This window comes from Poecilia reticulata, chromosome 17, assembly GCF_904066995.2.
Source record: "Poecilia reticulata chromosome 17, P_reticulata-male-v2, whole genome shotgun sequence".
Taxonomy (NCBI): Eukaryota; Metazoa; Chordata; class Actinopteri; order Cyprinodontiformes; family Poeciliidae; genus Poecilia; species Poecilia reticulata.
Genome location: NC_088846.1, coordinates 16893243 through 16916449, shown reverse-complemented (window position 1 = coordinate 16916449; position 23207 = coordinate 16893243). Strand labels below are relative to the sequence as shown.

The 23207-nt window shown below is 38.2% G+C and overlaps 1 protein-coding gene across 1 annotated transcript in view; it reads left to right on the top strand.

The window, feature by feature from the left end:
• The first annotated feature begins 1713 nt into the window (after nucleotides 1–1713).
• The window catches only part of LOC103479561 (solute carrier family 22 member 23-like), a 37015-nt gene continuing 15521 nt past the window's right edge, over nucleotides 1714–23207 (top strand). The window contains exons 1-5 of the mRNA XM_081598560.1: nucleotides 1714–1847; nucleotides 1920–2542; nucleotides 10195–10298; nucleotides 10384–10538; nucleotides 22885–23053. Of these exons, the coding sequence (XP_081454686.1) occupies nucleotides 2126–2542; nucleotides 10195–10298; nucleotides 10384–10538; nucleotides 22885–23053 (845 nt within the window). The 5' untranslated portion in view covers nucleotides 1714–1847; nucleotides 1920–2125. The remainder of the gene's footprint in view (nucleotides 1848–1919; nucleotides 2543–10194; nucleotides 10299–10383; nucleotides 10539–22884; nucleotides 23054–23207) is intronic.

Below are 23207 nucleotides of genomic sequence, written 5' to 3'. Positions count from 1 at the left end.
AACACAGAACACACAACCATGCACACACACTCACACCTAGGAGCAATTTGGAAAGGCCAATTAACCTAACAGTCATGTTTTTGGACTGTGGGAGGAAACCGGAGTACCTGGAGAAAACCCACGCATGCACAGGGAGAACATGCAAACTCCATGCAGAAAGACCAGGGCCAGGAATTGAACCCAGAACCTTCGTGCTGCAAGGCAACAGCTCTACCAACTGCGCCACTGTGCAGCCCTAATAAAATTGTTGTATTACCTAAATATCTTTTTAAGCTAATTATTAAAAAATTTAGAAGGTATTTTATGGCAAAACTTGTGGGATATTTAAAATATATATTTTCATGAATAAAATAAGTTCAAAGTAATGACACACACAAACATGAAGCACCATTGGTTTCTGTAGTGTGCACAGCAATGTGACAGAGGTGCAATCAGAGATTCAACCAAATAAAAGCATACAGGCTCTTATGCTAATTATTAAACTATTTATGAGGTGTCTTTTTTATACATTTCTTAGGTGGATGCGTCACAACATTCGCTCGCTCTACCTCCCCCCCACGAAGATACGCGAAAGATAAAACTCGCTACATTTACCCTGTTATGGGCGCGAGGTGAAGGAGCTTAAAGGCGCTCGAGCTTATGCGAACACATCATCGGCGCGCCGTCACCGGAACACCTGACCAGAGAGGCGTCCATGAGGCATGCTAACCAGATGCCCGAGCCACCTCAACTGGCTCCCCTCGATGTGAAGGAGCAGCAGCTCTACTCTGAGTCCTCAGCTTCTCACCCTATCTTTAAGGGAGAGCTCAGACACCCTACGGATAATACTCATTGTATACCTGTATTCGTGCCCTCATTGTTCCAGTCATGACCCAAAGCTTATGACAATAGGAATGTAGATCGACCGGTAAATCGGTTTTTGACTCAGGTCTCTCTTCACCACAACACAATCCGTCTATCGATCTCCCCATTCCATTTGTCCCTCATTCGTGAACAAGATCCAGAGATTCTTAAACTCCTCCACTTGGGGCAGGATATCCTCTCTAAAATGTATTATTCTAGCATAATATATTTAAAAAACATTAATACATCAAGTACTTTAAATTCAATTCTAATTATTCAACTCTAACTTAAATGTCGCCTACTAAGTATGAAATAAGCTGAATAAAACAAAAATAAAAATGGCAGTTGCTTCTCTCAATGTATAAAAACAATAGGCTAGTTGAGTGAGCGTATAGCTTTACAAGTTTGAGAAGTAAACTTCCTACTGTTAGTTTGTGGTATCGTTTTTCCTGATGTGATTACTCATAGTTCTGTCATTCTCTGTTAACCCCGGATCCAATATTCTTGTTTGCTGAATGGGCGGAGTTATTACAACATCCTCCTTCTCGTTCGCGTTTTCCCTGAATACGTCTTTTGCCAGGGCTGACAATTTTGACGCGTGTAGCCATGCGAGTATTTTAACGTGTTACTGTTGCAAAGTTCAGATTAATGTGATAAAAAAAAAAACGTTTAGTCGACTGACAGCATTCTACATTGTATGTTACTGTAATCCCTGGTATTTTTTTTTATATAATACCAGCCTATTTATGTAGTAAGTATATTTATTTAAAAAGGATCTGTTGAATTATATTTGAATGTGGCTATAAAAAAAAGAGGAACTGACAGACTTTTTTTGCTGTCTGTTCTTACAGGTGGCCATGTCAGAGTCAGTAGGAGTCTACCTTTGGGCAGGTGTGTTTACCTGTGACTCCAACAGGAAGCACTTCGCTTCACTCAGTCTGCTGCGACTGAGAAGTAGAAACTCGTTGGGCGGAACGATGGAAACAAATCGTCATTACCTAATTGTAATCCGCTTTATATTTGGGAGCCTATAGGTCTGTTAACGTGTCCCCTCACGGCGTATATGTTTTTTTTAGGCGGCAGACTGACCGAAAGAGGGAAGTGCTTCCTGATAATGAGGAGGTGCGTCTTATTTCCATCCCAGTGATTGACTGCGTACGGCTTCCACCGCCAAGAGCTGCGGGCATTGACGCATTGTGGAGTCGACAACAGGGAGGGGGCGAGCACTGCAAACCCCCGGCTTCGCCACACATCGGAAGCATCTATCGGCGTAACCACCGCGATGGCCGTGGTGCAGCTCGAAACGGGGGACCGCCAGCCCGAGAACGGCTTCGTGACCCCCGAAACCGCGTCTCCGGAGCTGCTGACTCACATCGACGAGTCTGTCCTGCCTTCTCTCGGGGGGTTTGGGAAATACCAGAAACAGCTGATCGTGCTGACATGGATCCCGGCGCTATTTATTGGATTCAGCCAATTTTCTGACAATTTTCTTCTCGCGGAGCCAAACATCACATGCACCAGCCAGCAGCCCCTGGCTAACGGAACTAGGCACACTGCGAACCTCCAGATGAATATAAGCACCGGGCCAACTCTTTATGCGGGTGGGGGTCCCGGCGGCCACAATGACAGCATGCAGTGTCAGTACAATGAGTCGACATTCGAGCTGCACACAGGGCTTGAACAGAACGTGGTTACGAAGGTAAGCTGTTCTTCTTGAGCATGGGTTCCTTTCTATGTCTAATATGTTATGCCATGATTCAATGATGTCCTGCCCTCTTTCCTGTAATTGATTCATATACTAATAAGCCGACAGAGCGACATTCGAGCACCTATTCACTCTAATCATAAATATGCATTTTTACCACCAAGCTGCAGCAGAGCAGCTATTGACACTTTTAATGTGGTGCAAGTGGTCACGCCACCTTATTGCATAATTTCCATATATTTCGGCGTGTAGGATCAGACATTTTACATGCGATGGTGTTCACAGAGCACAAGGATTCAGGGCATGTGTTTTGCTGACATTGAGTCATCCAAACAGCTGACACAGTGAATAACCCGAGGCATAGATATGCTACCACTATTTGGCAAAACTGAAAAGGAAGGTTGAACCTTGTGATTATAGTAATGGAAATATCAGACAAGGTTTTTTTTTTTTTTTTTAGAGCAAAGGTCGTGAGTGTTCTCTGTAGAATAATGGAGCTCCATCCCACGCCAAACATCACCCACCCTTCTGCTATCCTAACCAAACAACAATTAGATATCCCTGCAGATTTCAGGGCGGACAGGTCTTGATTTTGAAGTATGGGTTGGATTGAGAGCAGTGTTACTTTTTAAAAATTTATAGGGTACAGTTAGAACTGGAATATCCAGCAATTTTAATACATTTAAATAAGAATTATAAAGAATGACTATTCTTCTAGCCAGTTTGACAATAAATTATTATAGATGCACCAATCATTTGGACAGAGATCTTTTTTGCCTTGATTGGCACTAATCCTTAAACTTTAGTAAGTTTAAGGACATGTTGATCTGCACATCGGTGTAATCTTTTTATGCCTTAATTTTTTGCTGCTTTCAAAACTTCTAGCTTTCTCAAATCTGTTCTGGTTCAGCAAAACCTTGTGGTAGCAGTGGCCAAAATCAAACAAAAAGAAAATATGACTTATTTAATTTTTTATTTAAAAAATTGATGATTGAAGTCTTCATATATCAAAACAATAGGAGTTTTCAGTTTAAATGCGTACAATGACGAGAGAAAAAAAACTTTTTCTTAAGTATTTGAGTAGCAGTTTAAATAAAGCAAAATTATCTGACTACAAACTAACCACTTGGTTTGTGCTTCTTTATAAATAATGAATACAGTTGATATAAGAGCAAAGAAAGGAGTGTCATATTTTAATTTGTTACCTGATAAGTGTATGACAGATTTTCCACATTTAGAAGAATTATTACATCAAGTTTAATTGGAACTATGCAGTCTGGGAAATATGAGGGCCACCTTACTTTGCATTGAGTGTAAAGCCTATAGTAGTCCATCTGATAATGTCCTTGTTGAAATAAAGCATTAAAGCATAGCAAATGCAGCTTTGACTTTTAAATTTACTTGTAGGCACTCACACAGTTTATTAGTTAATTTCATTTACCATCTAAGGGGGACTTTTGCTGGATAAGGATGTGTTACTGGCAAGGATTCTAAAGTTTTACAGGGTTTTATTTCTCCTAAGTCGCCATTGATAATTAAGTCAACGGCACAGGTAAATTTACTGAGGTGATCTGTATAATTAGCATGCAGGGTTATTTTTTTGTTATGTATCTAAAACAAAACAAGATTCCCCTATGAAGGCTGAGGTATGGAAACATAACTGTAACCCTGGCTCCGTAACGTGTAGGTACTGACGTTTGTGTTGCGTTTGCACTGATATTGATGATATCATGTTGACATTACTAACATTGTAGATGGTGTTCCATGACCCATTGCCTCCACTTTCTGACAGGGCTTGCTTGGCCTTGTGAGAAATGGAGTCGAATGATATGCAGCTAAAATCCATAACAGTACCCTGCATGGAAGCAGAGCTGATTGGTACACATGTCACTGGCCTTGTCTGTTTGGACAGCCTACCTTCCTCCTGCTATCTTCCAAGATTCTCTCTTTTTTTTTTTTTGCCCACCACAGCACAGGAACTAGGATGTGACACTACAGCAGGAAGTGATGACCTGGCATTTCCCCTTCTGTTTGGACTGCATTGGCATAACTGCACATGAGTGGCCTCAGCTCTCAGTGACACACAATCCCTGAAAAGCATAGTGGCTGATGAAATGTGTCAGTGTCTCTGTTAAAGTGAATCAACACATCTAACCTCACAATGATCTGTTAATCCCACACTAAAAGTTCTCTGTTAGCTTTTTTTGGTCTAAGGGTGACACAGAAATGAGGTTGGCATGGAGGCGGCAGAGGCAGATCCAGTGTGGTTAATGTGGAATTGAGTCGGAGCTCTCCTAGGAGTCCCTCTTAATTGAACTGCAGCTAAGAAATGAGAATTTATCATTATCAAGAGTCGGTCTCTGTACAGCCTAGGTGCTGAGCGCCCATTCGGATGGGTAGCAAGTTTCCTGAAATAGTGACCTGGGAATCTCTTGGAAGCACATATTGACCTCTTTCCTAAAATGTAGTATTTGTCAGATGATCAGATGTGTTTGGTTGCCAAAAGTGTAGTTATCAACTTTTTAAAGTTATGACTGATATAGTTTAGCCTCTAAGATGAAATAATTTTCAAATCGAAAGTATCAGATAGGCATCTAACAGTGACCGTTGTAATTTTGGGCATGATTCTGTAATAATTAACAATCTTTTAATTTAATTTTGTATTGATTACTTTGCTGGATTTCAACTGATGAACTTGATGAGATGCCATGTTAGGTATGTTAAGCATTATTTTCTTGTTACATTTGTCTGAATGTAAACGTTTTGAAGATGATGGCCTTTCCCTAAAGACGAAAAGAGAAGTTAGCTGAAAAATGTACTAATCCACTAAAAATGCACTATGTGACAATGTTGTGCTAACAGCAACACCTCAGTGTTGTTGCTGTAACAAAGAGAAAGGAGTGAATTCTTACAAAAATACTTAACTACAAGGACTAATAAGCTAATGTAATGGGTTAAGCGAAGGACAAAAGGGTGTGCTTACAGGTCTGAAACGGAAGTAAAAAGGATTACTTTTTAGTTTTCTGGTCATTAGCTACGGACATTTTAAGAAAAGATAAAACTGCATCTTCTGTTGTGGTTCTGTTAAAAACAATGTGGGTTTTTGATCACCTGGTATTTACTTAGGTGGTATACATTATTAAAACTTTGAGAACCACTTTGCTGTGAAATGCACTTAGACTTCTGTTTTGATAATACTAGCCACACTCATTTTATCTAACATAAGATATGCTACAGGCAGTTTTAAAATTGAATACACATATTTAATCACCACAAAGACGAAGACTCTGCATTAAGTCACAATTTTATTTTATACTTTTCAAGGAGAAAGTCAGAAGGCCAAAACTGGCGTTGGAATGTCAAATCTTTGCAAAAACTGGATATCTAAAATTGTCCACAAAATTCTAGTTGGTACACCTCTATTAATTCCTTAAAGTATTTTCCCAATTGCTGTAGTTCACATATAAAATTGTGTTTCACCACCATACAGAATTTTGACAAGTTCCTTTCTTGAGCATGTTTTGAATAAAGCATTAAATTACTAGATATGACATGGAGAGAGTCAACCTGTGAATATATGGGCTTATTTCTTCCAAGTATTGTATCTAGTGGACGGGGGAGATAAACTGTGGGAGCACATTGGTGGGTACACCCGGCCCCAGTATCGCTGTACAGTAGATTGCACACCCATGGATCTGAAAGATGATACTGTAGGTTAACACCCTTGGAGACCTCTCCACTCTGTGTCCCTTGTGCTGTTTACCCAGCTGGTTGACTTCTTCTGCTGACCCTGGATCAGCTGAGGTTGAGGCCTTTGAGAAGGCCTCAGCCGTGGAAAGGTGATGACCCCGCCGCAGTTACCCAGCCAACACGCAACGACAGACTCGCGCTGCGTCAGCTGTAACAGGAAAAGGCATTTTTGTGACCAGAAGATAAAACCCCTGTTGAGGCACCATGTGTGTGCGTGTGTGTGTGACAACAAGAGTGTGTGCTGTGGGCCTGGTTCTGATAAGTGCTGTTTTGTAACAAGCAGGCATGAACGTTGTGGGGTCTGACCCTTGACCATGGTATAAGGTTGTTTTTGAAGATTGTGCAATGGAATTTAGATTGTTTAATTTCTCGTATACAGAAAATCTTGTTGGTAACAGTGATCTGTTAAACACAACAGTCTTCATCAGAAAGGTCTGAGCGTGAAAATAACGAAGGTTTCTTGTTTTTTTTTCTGCCATCTGTCGCAGCTGATAGCAAGAAAATCTAGCTGTCATCAGACAACCTTCTTTAAAAAAACGTTCCTCATTAGATGCTCATGTTTTGTGACTATATACTTTCCTATTTGCCTCAAAATGTAGTGCTCAGGAATTAAAAAGGGAAGGTTTTATTTCTTTCTTCCACTTAATATTAAAATGTGATCATAGTCTTGCATTGCCTTGCAGAAGCAGTAAACCTGGAACTTTTCAGCATCGTCATACAGCTAGAATCTTCAGTTTATTTTATTGTGATTTTGTCTAATTATATACTACTATGTTATAAATACAAAATAGTGCTCATGGTCATAAAATATAAGGGAAATTATAGATATATTTAAAAAAATAAAAATAAATTGAGAGATAATTCTGTCTGCATTTGTATTCAGAATATCTTACTCTGTCACCCCTAAATAAATTCAGTACAACCTGCCTTCTTCAGAGACAGACTCTTAATTATATTTCCCTGAGATATATAATTTATCTATTTGCATGTTTGATGCTGCCAGGTGTTTATGAGTGAGAAAACAAGCCAGTTTTGAAAAAATAAAAAAATTCATATCAAGTCCTGTTTAACATTTGCCATATTGAGGGCATGGCACACATGTGACAGAAGGTGCTCTGATCAGATCAGACCAAAACTGAATATTCTGACCTACATTTCAGATTCTCAAGTGTGACATAAAATGAACACTTTGAATCACTGTAAAAAAAATAAAAATAAAAAAAAACTAATCCAGTGATGATGCATGGTAGAGGCATCATCATGCTGTGAAGATGTTTTTCTTCATAATGGGACAGGAAAATTGAACAATACAAAAGAAAATACCAGAAGAAACCTTTGTAGATGCAACCTTGACACTGTGCTAAAGGTTTACTTTCAAACAGGACAATTACTTTAAACATAAAGCTAAAGTTACAATGAAATAGTTTAGATCAAGGGTCCTCAAATCCAGGCCTTAAGGGTTGGTGTTCTGTAATTTTCACATCTGTCCCTTGTCCACACACCTGAATCAAATGGCTGAATTAATTACCCCCTCAGAAGGCAGTCAAACTCTTCAGAATCCTGCTAAAGACCTCATTATTGTGTTGAAGCAGATACACTTCTTGAAGGTCTAGGATGCCTAGATTTGAAGACCCCTGTTTTAGATGGCTAGAATGGCCAAAGTAAGCATTTGATGCATTTCTAAATGCAAAAAATGGCAGTTTTAATAGTCTACATTCAATCTGACTGCTCAAAATCATTTGCAGATGATCTAGGTTAGTAGAGGCAGGAGATATGGTTTTATAAAGTGGCGACCCAGGAGGGCTATGCTGCCTACTTTTTACCACAATTTCTTCTTCTTCATCCAAATAAAACAAACTGTCATTTTTCTTCCATTTCACAACATTGTGCTACTTTGTATTTGTCCATTCTGAAATCCGCATAGAATATATTGAAGTTTGTAGTTTTAATGTGAAAAATGTGGACCAGGTCAAGGGTATGAATACTTTTCTATCTCTACCATGCACATATGCTGCCACCATATTATGGGATTCTAGTCCCTCCATGGCAGCTGTGCCAAAACTTGCACTTGGAAGCAGATTGAGTCAGATAACCTCTGTTGCTAGGCAGTAACTATGCAGCAGTCTCCTGGTTTTCTGCCTTTTCCTCACAACTAATTTTAAGCATCTCTTTTCCCCTCACTGTTTCTTTTTCAAATTTCTGAAGCACTTGCATCATTTTTTACAAGTTGCTCATCCTTTTACAAGTTTGTTTGTCCCTTTTTGTTCTCCTTCTTGCTGTGCTTGCCTCTTTTCTCTATCCTTCCTTCCCTCCAGGCCTGCTATTTCTTTCCCTAGAAACCTCCACCCACCACTGTGTAGTTCAACGAGTGCACATATGTGCAGCTGTGACATAAGGATATCGTCTGAGTATTGCTGGCCTAGACTGACCATTACATAGATGGTCAGGCATTTGAGATGGGTCAAAATGTAGCATTTATATAGTTTTTCTTCTCTGCTGTCCTCTATTTTCCTTCACGTTAGAGTTTAATATGCATTAAAACAACTGAGGACTTTTACATCTGTTAATTTGTTCCCAAAATAATAAAACTTAAAATAACAATAATAATCGATATTGTAATGTAAGAATTCATCTTTTACGGATTTATGGCTTTCTAAATAGATTGGGTATTTTTCTTCCCCCATTTTGGAAGCCCATTAAGGTTTTGCATCTGAAATGAAGGGCTTGCAGAGAAACATTCTTGATGGTGCACACTAATTGGCTGATGCTTAAAAACACAGCAAGTTAATGAAGCTCTGCAGTAAAAACCTGCCATACTCTGCTAATCCGGTGACACATTTCAAGATCACTTTACACTTGGGGGGGAGTGAAACACTGCTGCTCTTAATGCGGCATGTGACTGAGGATTGCTGTTGAAAGGTGTTGTGCCTCCTTTGGTTATATGTCCATGGTCTACTGCATGTCAGATTTGCACAGTCAGTAAACTTCTAGGGTTACACAGGGCGGATCCTCGTGAATTCACACTCATCATTTCATGTATGTTGTACTACAGTCTCAGAGAAGGGAAGCTTCTCTGCTTCTCTCTCTCTCTTTCTCTTATTTTTATATATTTTTTTAATGGCACGCTTGGTCGTCCTGTGATTGCGAAACAGGCATTTCTTTTCCACACGTCTGTCTTTTTTGTCCGCTGACATTGAAACTGAAACCATGAGTAAGTACCATGCCTGGGTCATGTGAGGGCTGCTTTGGCTGTGGGTAATCCCGAAGCATTCCAATCTGTACTTATTATTGTGTCTGGAGGTGGTAGAAAGTTGTTTCCAACGGAAACCATGGAACCGACCACACTTTGTATGTCAGTTTCTTGTGGGACTGTTTTGCAAAACATCTACAAATATTCTTGGCATATGATCCCTGCTTATGTTGTATCTTTTCTGTCAAAGGCAGTGGTTGCGAGGCAGTTGTTCGTTAGCCACACACTCAATGCACCTGTTGTTGCAGCCACACCCTTGTTTAATTCTGTCTTTACCAGCACAGATATCTGTGAAGCACATGTTACAATAAAATTTGCAGCAAGCTTTACTCACTGCTGATGTGTGTGTATGTGTATGTATGTATATATATATATATATATATATATATATATATATATATATATATATATATATATGTGTGTGTAAAAAAAACTATAATGTATATCAATTTTTTTCATTTAAGCTCCTAAGATAAAGAAGCTTAAATGAACAATGGGTATTTTCATTGGTTTAGTAAATTAGGGGAGAACATTATTTTAACGCCATATTCTATTTTAGCGTCACATAAAATATCAGTAACTACATTAATTCATTGTACCACTGTACTTTTATTGACTGTAGTCTTACTACTTTTTTCTTCTACAGTGGTGTCTGGTGTGTGAATTGAAGTGGAGAGTCCATATCGCAAAGTTCTCTTTGTTGGTGGGGTCAATCTTTGGATACCTTGTATTTGGGATACTGGCAGACTGGTAATATATACTTTTTACATTCTTTCTAAAATATCAATCTGCAATTGAAGCCATGTTTGCAATAATATTTGTCTTTCTCTTTTAGGTTTGGCCGACATCCAGTGCTGATCATATCGGTGCTGTTTATGCTGGTGTTTGGTCTGACGGTGGCCTTTTCTGTCAATGTCACCATGTTCAGCACCTTGCGTTTCTTTGAGGGCTTCTGCCTTGCAGGGATTACTCTTTCTCTCTATGTCCTGAGTAAGTTATTTAATAGATCTTAACTTAATATAGAAGTGAATTCTTTGTTGGGGTAGGAAGTTGGTGTAGATTATTTTTTTTTGTGGATGCCATAGAAGATTTTAAGGTTGATACAAGTAGCCATAGTTCAAGAGTAAATATCTCAATGCTAGGCCCACAAAAATATATATATACTTTTAAAATGGCATCTTACATCATTGGTAATTTTCTAAATTGCCACATCTTTCAAAAACTTTGATTACTCCTCTCAGTTATTGTATGAGTTAGATGGGGATACTGACATTAGCAGGAGATATTATAGCAACTGCTGTTAGTTTCCCTAAAGGTTAAGAATTAAAAGGAGTCCCAACATTTCAATATTCTTACTGTTTCCAATGAATTTTAAAATTGAGTTGGTTATTATCTTTGTTCCAACAGGGCATTTCCTAGCTGGGCATGTACTGAACGTTATGACTATATTGTAGTGCTATGCCTGTTTTGTCTTTATGTGTTATCTTCATGCATTGATGATCAGTCGGTGAATGACAGATAATTCAGATTATTTTTCCTCACTGGAATAGCATGTTGTCTAAGTCGCCCCAGTCAAAAAGGCTTTTGACTCTGTGCTTGACTTCAGACTATGATTGATTCTCACCTCTTTTAACAGAATTTCCTGTCGCACCAGCTCACACTGGTAAAGTAGACAATGCATAACCAATTAAATCCGAAATATATACATTAAAGATCAAACGCATAAAAAAATCTGAAATGGAATTACATTAAAAATAAACTAGCTTGACTAATTTATACCAGTGACTGTCTCCCGTTAGTTTCTTTAATAGCTAATGGAAGTTAGGTGAACGCTGAACATCAAATGCTTTCCTTCTCCAGCACTAAAAGGCAGCTGTTGAACAGACACTGACTTCTCCAGTCTCATCTTCCAGCTTTCAAACCCTATTCGCCTTGATGTATATTTCCATTCATGTCTTCAGCACTTAAGTTGTGTTCAAACTGATATCCAAAGACAAGTATATGTGTCTCTCTTTAGAGCCCATAGAGTGTTGCATTTCACTGCCTTGCATATTGCACTGGAACATGACCAATAGCAGTAGACTATAAGGCAGAACAGTCTGGATTCTTTGTTGATTGATATTTGATTGGATGTTTCAGGATGGACAGTACTAACAAGTCCCTATAAAGAACCAGCAGATTATATCAACGTAAAAAAACACATATATATTCTGAAGAAACGGGTACATTTTCTGAGAAAAAGCTTAAATACTGAAACAAAAAAAAAAAAACAGAATGATGCTCACAGACTGCCCTGTAATTTCCAGTTTTTTAAATTTGTCTGGCCTGTGACTTGGCTGCATTTGTAGAAATCGAAAGTGGTTCTCATTTAAATTCACCAGAATATTGTGACATGGAACTCGAATAGGAAGAAGGTTAATTTGATATAAAATGGATGGCAGCGCCATATGTTGCAGACTCGCGATGATAATTTTTTCCCCATCACATTCCTACTTTATAATCTTACACCGTTATCACTCTTGTCAACTGTTCAGGCATAATCAAAAATAATTCTGCTGTAATTCTGGAGACTGACTGTAGCACTTAGCTCAGCGACAAGTCATTTTGTTCTTGTGACCTCCTAATACTTAATAGACAGAATTCCTCTGTTATGTGTTCTCATTAGTGTTGATGTTGAGGGTTGTTGTTGCCAATCGGTTCACACTTGAATTAAATTTATTTTCATTTGAGTGCACCAGTATGTCTCATGCTGCTATTATATTTCTTCTTACTGCTTATCAGTAATCTAATAATGAAACAATAGGCATGTCTTGTGGATGACGTGGTAGCCAGAGTGTAATGCATGAGCCATCTGTAATGTTGATCCAGATTAACTTACTCTCTTTATGACCTTCTCTGCTGACAAAAAAACAAAACAAAAAAAGGTTTAGATGATTTGTTCTGTGGCACAGAAGGGACGGGGAAGGGAACTTGTTGATGGCAACCTTATAACTGCTGTTGCATTTGATGAACATTCTGGTTCTGCCGATGGATCCTTAAAAGCTTCTCTGGCCACAGTAAATGTCCACTGCAGAGAGAGGTTGGGGAAAAGTGCAGAGCGAGGAGGGGAGGGGGGCGTTCAGTAAGGGACGATATGATGAAGCATGGGGCCCCCAGAGTCCCTGTCATTCTAATTTACTCCTCACTGTATACCTTGAAAGGCTTTCATGCGCTCACCCGAAATAGACCAACTGTTAAGCCTGCTCTCAGGACAAAGGAGTGGCCAGATGGAGGGAGAAAAGATGGAGTTGAATTGTGAAGTGTAATGTTTCAGTAAAGCGATGCTGACATCTGCATCTATTGTTTTCACCTTAGACTACTTTATGGTTGAATAAATCGTCAAATAAGTCATTATCAACCCAGAAGGTGACAGAGTTACATGACTGTGCTGAGAAATCGCCTATCAATACTTTTCAACAAATATGTTCATTCTTTTTTACTAAAAATATACAATGTGTTTTAGTTATTCAGCATAGTTACAGGTTTATAATATAATGTGCTCAGCATTATATTTGTTAGTTTATCTAAGTACATTTTTCTTGTCCCATGTTTGTTCAGCACCTCACTGTACATTCATTCAGCAGTTCTACTTTACACCGACAGTTATTTTGTCGGTGTAAAGTGCAGGCTGCTCTGAAGTAATGAAAGATGTCTAAATGGTTTAGCAAAATGTTACCGTTCCAGTTGGTTGAAAGGCAATGGTTATTTAATCGAATGACGAGGGGAAAAAAAACAAAAAAAACTCAACTGGTGACCAGGATTGCTGTGAGTTTTTTTCCCCCCTTTTAAGCTGTCAGCCTCTGTCTGTAGATGGCTTTTTAAAAAAAAATCATATGTAAGAATCCACAATCCACAGGGATTTTGACAATGCTAGCCAAGCGAACCGTTCTAGTTGCTAAAACGAGAGGCTAAAGACAGGTTAAAATTAGAATTCTAAAATAATTTTGTCTTTGGTTTAAGACATGAACTGGGCTCTCACAAACGCTCACACACACTGAGATGTAGTCTCTTTTGGTAAGGTAAATAATTAATGACTATGACAGGGAGGCTATAACTCCATTTTCTGCATATAGTTTATATGGATTTTTATATTATAGATATAAAAAGCTAAAATTGGCCACAATAAGTGTTTCCAGGTGAGAGCTTTCCAAAAGCTTGCTTTCCATATTATATTTATATAGTTTCAAGTGTCACTGACGTGATAAAACCATATGACTTAAAAAGATAGACTACTGTGCTTACATTATGTGTACACAAAAGCTTTTAATGATAATTTTTTTTATATACCCATAAAATACTAATAAAACAAATGTAAAACTGCTTTAGCAATATAACTCGATAAAATCTTGGCTGCTATGCTGTATTGTATCTCAGTTTTTATATCCAAACTCTCCCAAATTAAGCAGAGTTTTTCTGGTTTTTAAGAGTTTGATGCCGGCATACTGTCACCCTTATTTTCAACCACGCATGACTTCTGCCTTTGTCACATGATATTTTCCCTGTGGGCTTTGTGTATTGACAAAACTACAACTGCACTTACCCAAGAAAACGGGAACACTGTGGTCTAATAAGACCTCACTAGAAACTATAACTCTTAAATTTGCCTGGAAATGGGTCTCAGAGGTTTTGAAAATAGTCTGTTGTCTTGAATGTTAAAAACATCAGTTTTTCTTTTTGCAATACTTTGATTGCCTCCTTTTATAAAGGAAAGTTAGAGCGAAATCCTTGCTTCAACTGTGCTTGCACTTTAGAATATTACCCTAATCCCTTTCTTTCTTTCCGGTCCATGTTCGATGAAGTCTTACATCATCAGCCCTGAAGACTGGGTGCCACTGTAGTCCACATTAATCTGATGGGGGGGAGGGGAGGAAAGAATTTTTACATACAATTTTATCCAAATTTTAAAGCTATATTTAATCAGTAGTTCATTTAGGATGGCAGCATAAAAGTTTGTTTGTTACTTTGATGATTTTATTGAGAAATAGCAACGTGCACGCAACATGCATTGCATTTTCCAGCACCAGTGTAAAGTCTGCAAGCTCATTTATTAGACATAGAGGGAATATTGCAAAATGTTAAATAGACTTCTAAAATTGGCAAAGAAGTACTACTTATGAGCCCACATGTTGTATTTATAGTCACATGTGTAATATAAATACACGTGACTATAAATACATGTGTATTCCTACACATTAGGAATTCCTACACATTAGGAATGCATTTCCTCTATAGTCTCCCCTTGTGATTGTCAGTGAACACAGGCAAATTTTCTGCGTCACCAGCCGCAGTTTAAAATAAACACTGCAGTGAATGCAACGTGCCTCAAGCAAGGGTATACAAGTCAAAGGGTGTTCTTTGTGTCCGACTTTTCTGAAGACGTCTGGCGCATGAAGGTATACCCGAGGCTTAACTTTACCTACCTCTGCGTTGTGCATGCAGTGAAGTGCAGTAGAAAAAAATCGTCTATATATGAACATATGGGTGAATATTACTTGAAATCTAAAGTGCTCTGTAGTTCATAAAACTGTATGAAAAACATATATTTTCCAATTTTGGACATAAGTCAATTTCTGTCTGTTTGTAGCCCTGAGGGTGAACATGCTACTACCTGCAAATGGAAAAGAGTGCTTCTAGTTGTGTACTCTCATATAAAATAACCAGATGAGTGGGGAGGGAGGGAACATAATGTTTGATGTAAACAATAATCAGGCTACTACAAACCAACAGGAACAATGCCATATTTAAAAATAAGCAAGAGTTGACCACTGCATATTTGGATGAAGCCGGTCAATCCCCAGAACAGCATACTGTATATGATACTGACATGCAGTGTGTTTACAGCTGAGTTGGAATAGCTTAGCAGATAGTCTTGGAAAGCCATTTGACACCAGACTTCTATTTATACAACTGGGTGCCATCAGTTTGAATAAACCTTTTTTTATCATCACAAACCTGAGTGCATGTAAGTCAGTATTATGGTGCAGCCCAGATTAATTTTATACAGAGAGCACCCCCCACCCCCACACCTTTAAACTCACAAGGCACACTGTAGTGGACTGAGTCATGCTATCCAGAACACAGCGATTGTGTTCTGTTACAGGCTTTAAGATCCTTCTTTTTTTCTTTTAGTTCAAAAATAAGTTTTTATTGGCTTAATTTTTCATGTATTTCATGTCCCTTTTTAAATCGCAAATGCTGTTTGAAAGGTGGAGAATTTGACTTCGGTTTAATTCGGGGCAGTCGGCCTCCAGAGAGTGGCAGATGTGATAATGTAAAGAATACATTTAATAATTATAATGTGGGGTTTGGATAAAAAAAAGCCAAAAATGTGTGTAATTTGGGGGAGCGAGGTATTTTCAATGTTCTTCCCAATATGAGACTGCAAGGTTAAATCTTAGCTTGGCCAAGAATGTGGAGTGTAAGTAGAAATGAGGATTTCTGAGAATGTAGGATTGGAATTTAAGAAAATAAGAGCCAAAGAAATAAGGATGGATAGGCCATTATTGCTCTGTAACCCTTTATGAGAATAAAGCGGATAAACGTGGTAAACTTTGTTATATGGCTAATCAGAGGAAGGGTTGCATGACAGAGAGTGAGCTAAGGTGGCATGAGGATCCACTTTGCAAATATTGGAGGTGCACAAAGGAGTTATCTTAAATAACATTGATGAAACAAAGAAGTTACTAGTTAAACATAATCATGTGTCTCACATTTACTCTTAGTCAGCCTATTTCAACAATAGTTCTCGGCTATATGATGTTCATGTCCAATGACGTATTCTGATACCAGGTGTTCACAGACGAGCTAGAGACTCATCTGTTTGATAAGATTGCCTAAGGCAGTAGGTGTGAACACGGCCTGAAGTGTAACTTAATGAGAAAAATAAATATTTGATGGTTTATGTTTGCCTTAACTCCAATTATCTTACACATTGAAAGTTCATATTCTGTGCAGCTTTCTTTCTCTATTTTTTCAGGTTACATTTAAAACACTGAAGAAGTGGGACATCAGTGTGTCTGTAAAGTCACAGCAGTATCAACATCTATAAAAATATATACATATTGTGAAAAAGTTATTCATTTTTTGTCACTCATTTTGAAAAGTGAGTGACAAAAAATATTCGGTAGGTTCCTTACACTAATACAGTAAAATATTTTAAGGCTTTATTTCACAGTTAAACATTAGAAACAGATGGTGTCAGTATAATCAATTTATTAAAAACTTCTGAAAATTACTTTTTTTTAATTTTTTTTACAACATTTAATTTTTTAAGATGTACCTCAAAAATTAAGTTCAAAGTGACCATAGTTGAAACCTTTCAGCATCACATCCAGCTTCGGACACACTAGAGAAACGGCACCTGTCTGCATGCATAAATAAATAGATAGATGTTATATTAGAATAAAAAAAAACAAACAAAAAAACGTTATTAACCTTGGCTAATGTAACATAATATGAAGCATTCTGAATCTCAGCTGAGGAGAAAGCTAGAATAATAGTTAATACCAGGTGAAAGTATTTGTAAATGTAAAGCGTTTCTGACACGCCTTAAGGTTTCATGTTAAGCGGATATTGTCTGCCGTCACTCCTTTTGTACATGTACTTTATGAGCAATTATTTACACAGGAACAAATGGAAAGTGTGTGTTTTTATTTTAGTATAGTCAGGGAGGGGAAGTACATAAAGTTATATGATGGGTCAGGTCCACTGCATGCAGACACAAGCACTCACACCCATCCATCGAATGCCCATGTTTTCGCGTCGGGTCGTAGCTGTCCTCTCTGCACACAAAAAAAAACACAGTAGGCACTAAAGTGACCAAAGCATTGGACAGAAGTACATCCTTACACAGAGCTCTGACACTGATCTGACAAGGCACTCCTCAGAACTTTAAGAACAGCGAAAAGAAACCCTTGCACTTTCTTTAGTGTTGTTTTACACTTTCTAAATTAGGAAAACATCTTTGGTTTCTGTCATGCGGGGTAGGCTATGTGCTCACTGGTCACCTGCTTCTCCCTACCACTGGCACTGTTGTATCTGCTCACATTCAGAGATTCCTCAGTGTCGCTCACATGTTGCTCAGTGTGAACGAATCTTCTTTACTAACTTAGATTATTTTAAGTCTGTTTGTTAGACTCTGCATGAATAGCCCCATTTGTTAGAACCTTCCAAAACAGTAAAGTTTCTATTGTGAAATAATATTGAAGTAGGTCTGTAAACATAGGGCAAGATCATTTGTTCTGTTAGGGAACTTCTTTGCAGAAATATCAAGCTCACCTCATTTGAAGACAGGATCATTTCCACATTCTTTTATATACAAATGTAAATATGGTTCAACTTTACCCTAAATACACAGAGAATGCCTTATTGCACCAGAGGTCAGAAAAGGCTGTTTTAGAAGCGGATCTTCTCAAAGCATTGTCTGCTTTGAGAATCGGAGGGACACCCAAACTATGGTTCACAAGCAACTTAGCAAATTTAACCACTTAAGCAACAAGTTGAAAACATAAACATTGACTTTTTAGAAGCCCATACATTTACACACATCTAACCTCATAGTTGTAGAAAATACAACTATGAGCCCAGAGCTATAATTATATATAAAAAAAAATCACTTGAATAAGAGGCTGCTGTTTATAGACAATTTGTCGTCTTATTTATTTTTTGTACCAGTTTAGAGGCAGCTATGGTCATTTATGTAGATATACTCCTGCAGTGCTGTCTGGCCTGCATAACCAGGCCAGTTTGGTTTCACATTTGTCTTTATGGGCCGTAATAAGGTACTTTCTCTCAGGAGTGCTGTCCACTTACCTCAGGCAAAATCTATCTGCACACAGGTAAGGCTCAAGGGGCATTGTGGAACAATAAAACCTCCATCTGCTTAGCTACTCAAAGTCATGTTCCTCTTCAGTAGTCTGAAATACTGCTCAGACTGCTTGTGCGAATGCTGCTGATTGTTGTTGGATATTTTTCTCCAACCTTAATTCAGTTTGTGATGATGTGACTACAGGTGTACACGTTGTGGTTAAAAATACTTCAAAGGATTGAGGTAGTGTTGCATTATCCAAAGAGTCATGGCACATACATACATACATAGCAAACTATATGCAAATCTTACTCCTGAGTAAAATGATTTCCATCGATGAAGCACACTTCCTCTTCCTCACTGCTCCAGCCGTCTGCTGACAAATGGGTTAAGGTGCAGTGTTAGTCTTTTTTTTTTTTTTACACTTGGCAGGGTAAAGTTCATTTTCTTGCAATGCTTGGATTTTATGTTGCTCACCAAATGTCCTCTGCTAAAACATTTGCATGTTGTAGTTCTGTCACTTTTATTTTTAATATTTTGAAAGATTTGTTTTAAATTGGAAACTTATGAATTAAGAGTTCCCATTTATGCACAAATGATCAATCTATCCCTATAAATGTTTTATTGACTACCTGTTATTGGTGAAATTATTCTTCCCACCTTTCCTTTTCTTCTTATTGATACAAAAAAACTAAACGGTCACATTTCAATTTTTTTTAGTTGAAAGAATGTGACGCATGTTGTTTTCTCTGTCTTCATGTCAGCAGTTTATCAGTTACTCAAGTCCAAGTTGGTAACTTCCAGATAATTAATGGAGCTGTGCTGATATGTGTCTGCGTGGGAGGATGGGATTTCCACTTTTAGAATGGATAAAAAATTAGGGTCATAAAAAGACAATTGGAATAAAAGTGTTTTGCAATGTTTTTAAACAAGCTTAGAGCAAAGTATCGTGGATTTGACTACAAGGGTAATTCTTTGGTGTAACTGCCTTGAAAAATACAACAAATAATGGAGCTTCACAAGGATATATCTGTAAAATGTGTCATTATGGAAATGGACAAAGGAGATATGACGCTCTTGTAAAAGAGATCTTTGATCTCAAGGAGTTTTATTTTGGTTAAATTAAAGTTGAAGAAATAGCGATTTCTAACTTACAGGAAGTTGCACATGCATTCAGACATAAAGAAACACCACATGCAGTATATTCTGTGTGTTTTTATTTGCTGAACCAACCCTGAAACAAAATGTGATCAACCTTGACTTACTTAATTGACCTGGTAAAGTGCTTTGACCTTGTCAGCACAAGGACTTCTATGCTCCACCAACGCACTGGCTTTGTGCCAGGACCTCTCAGGTGATTATACTCCACTGGGAATGGAAGGTTAACATTAAAATCAATGTCTCCTGTACTTTCAGGCATTCATGACTAACAGTGGTCTAAACTGTGCTGTATAGTTTTACCCTGAGAGTATTTCAGTCTGTTTTCTGTTTCTGAATGCATCTCTGGGGGTTTCTGTTTGCCATCACTTGAACGTCTCATCAGGCAAAGGCCAAAGTTCGGTGGGCCTTAATCAGAAAAAATACTGTTTAATGATTGTGCCATTTTAAGGAGACTTTAATACAGACATGAACTTAGTCTGGAGACTTTATAATTTTAACAATATGTTGAGTTCAGATTAAATGCACTGAAGACAGTTTTAAGTTTCTAAAGTTATTTCAGTATGGTTGTTCTCCCCAAAGTATTTCTATTGCCACAGTCTTTGCAAATGAGAGTATGAAGCTCAGTTGATACAACAGAGTTTAGAAATGTTGTAAAGATCGATTGTATTCAATGCAAACTCGAGTGTCATAACACTGTCCTGCATTATTTGTTAATGTTTAGCGATTTCTGCATGGATTACATTGATATTTTGTTTTGCTCTGTGGTGACTAATCAGTTGATGTTTTTCCTTTGCCACTAGATAACGTAGCTGTTTCTCTTAACATAAGCAAACAGTACACCAATACACAGAGGAGATGCATTTTCTTTCATGACTGAATTAATCAGGGAAGTATATGCTCATTCAAAGATTACATGAAGAAGGCAGTTTGCCCATCTGCATTTAAATTTATCAGTATAATTTAATGAGTTATTTGCATTTGGCACATTTTATGTGTAACCCTGCAAGAATAGCCAGAATCTAACTATAAAGTTAGTTATCGTTACAATTCACAAATTCTAAATGTATCTTAGTCTTTCACTTGACAATTTCTTCCTCAGAATTGGTAAGCACATTTGCAAAAATCAGCGTCTTGATAAGGTAGACAAGCCATGGTGTGGATCTATATAAACTTCATGTGATCAGTAAAAGGGCTCAAAAGTCTGTAGGTGCAAAGAGTGACTGTTCTGTCTACGTGCATTGATAAAGGCACCTCTTTCACGTGTAACGTAATGAACCTCCTTAAGAATGCCATGTTTGATAGGCTAGATGGTTTCATCTCAGAGTGTCGTCTTATATTCATATATTGCACAAATCAGCAAACCAGCCTAAGCTTCTTTGGGGATTATTATTGTTACTAATTGGCCTGATCATTGTTGATGATGTCACTTTTACATCCACGTTTTTCAGCATACCTAAATGTATGTATTTGGGTTAAATATCTACCTTGTTTTGTCTCCAAGCGCCCTTTGTTTGCAACTTTGGACCATTATTATCTGTAGCTTCTGATAAGTTATCAGTAGATCTCTGTTATTGGGTAAGCACGAGCAGTGGAGCGTTGGGGAATGCTGAGCTAGTCATTCGCTAGAAGATTAGGGTCACCAGGAGTAAGGAGCTCTAAGCTCCATTTAAAAGCTCTGACCATAATTCACTAATTCATTCCCACTCAGTCTTATCTGTAGGTGACACATTGCATGAGGAAAATCACAAGAAATTGTCTATGGCAAGTTTTTGAGCTCTACTAGCATACCAGGAGATTTTTACCCAGTTTGGAACAAGGCTGGGATGTGCCTCGCAGCAGCACACACACTGGGAGCTCTGAGGTTACTTGGTTCACACCCAGCAGGTCTTGCACCCATCGCCCTGCCCTCCGCTCAGTGGCTTTGTCATTCCAGCTGTGATCGTGTCAGTGAACAGAGAGCATTATTCATGTCCTCAGAGGGGGGCAAATCCTAATTGAAATTCCGGTCTTTCCTACTGGAATGAAGTTGGTCCCGAGAACACCAACTGTATAATCCTGGCCCTGTCACCTTGAAAGGCCCGTCTGAGGAGTGTTTCTTGGCAGCACAGCAAACCAATTCGACACAATAGCCATGTATCTGCGAAAAATGGGAGAAATGAAGCAGGACAGGATTTAGTGTGAGTTGCAGCGTTGCAGTGCTCATTTTCAATAGTTTAGTGTGAACCTGTCTTCTGTACTGCAGTAAATAAAGGGCTGGACTGTCTAGGGTTCCTGGCTGTCAGTGTGGTCTGCATGCTAATGACTGGGTGAATGAATCAGTGGCATTCTGATAGTGGAGAAGTGAGTACAAGGAACCCTTTTCTTTTTACTGACAAAAAACTCAAGTTTATCTCTCTCTCTTTCTCTCTCTCTCTCTCTCTCTCTCTTTGGTCTGCAACTTCAGAACAGGAAGTACAAATATTCATTTGTTAATGATAAGAATGTTTTTGTTGGTTAAGTGATGACTGTAATGTCAAAAATTTGGAGCTGAAACTAAATGTCTATTTTTTTCTTCATTCAGCCATAAATCAGTGCAAGAGTATTTTTACAAATATTTTGCTGGAATTTACTGTCTAAATGTGCCAAAATGGACTGCTTCAGATGTTATAAAATATGAAACGTATTGTTTCAAGAAAAAATAATACAGACCCGTCTTTGTGTATTACTGTCAAGCATCTTGTTCTAGCCTGTCAGCCACTCCTTGTCAGGTGTGTTCCATCTTGTTGCTTGATTAATCAAGACCAGTCTCTTTGTGTTTGCATCTAGAACGTTAAGGTACTGTTGATTTCTCTTGTTGTAAAATGCACTGACAGAGTCCAATCATAACCATGTTTGCATGAGGGAACAAAAGACAGGAATCCACTGATTAAACTAACCTGAGCTTTTCTGACTCGATCACTGCAACAAGACTGATGTATGCTGTGTTGTTTTTCTATTTATGTTCAGATGTATTGTCCTTTATTTATTTATTCTTTTTTAGCACAAATGAGGTGCTCTGTCTTTTACAGTATTTGCATATAATAACTTCCATGGCACTCTGACTCATCTTGGAGTCAGAGTTGTCAAGTGGTTGGGAAACAAAAAGCATAGATCAAAAGGCAGATGTTCAACAGTGTGGCAAGGGTAGAAGTGTAACAGGACAATATAAATGTCACTAAATCAGACTAATTAGTTAAAGTTATGCATCTAGTAGAATTATGTGAACTGACATGCATACACAGAAAATGTAATCAGCCTGCCGATATCAAAATAAAAAGTTTCTTTACCTAACCTCTCTTTTCTGTCCCTCAGGGATCGAGCTGTGTCTGCCAGCATGGAGGTTTTCCATGACCATGGTGGCCAGCTTTGTGGTTTTGGGTGGTCAACTGCTGATGCCCGGGGTGGCATACCTCTGTCACGACTGGCAGGTACTCCAAGCTGTCATCATCTGTCCGCTGCTGCTTATGCTATCCTACATTTGGTAAGAAAAGAAGAAAAAAAAACTTAGCAATTTGCTCCAGGATAGTTCAAAGTTCTCTGTTTTTGTATTGTTTTAAAATACAAAGTTTTACCATATGGTCAGACCAGCAAAATGAAAGAATTCATCCAAGAATAAAAAGGACGGAATGAGTGAA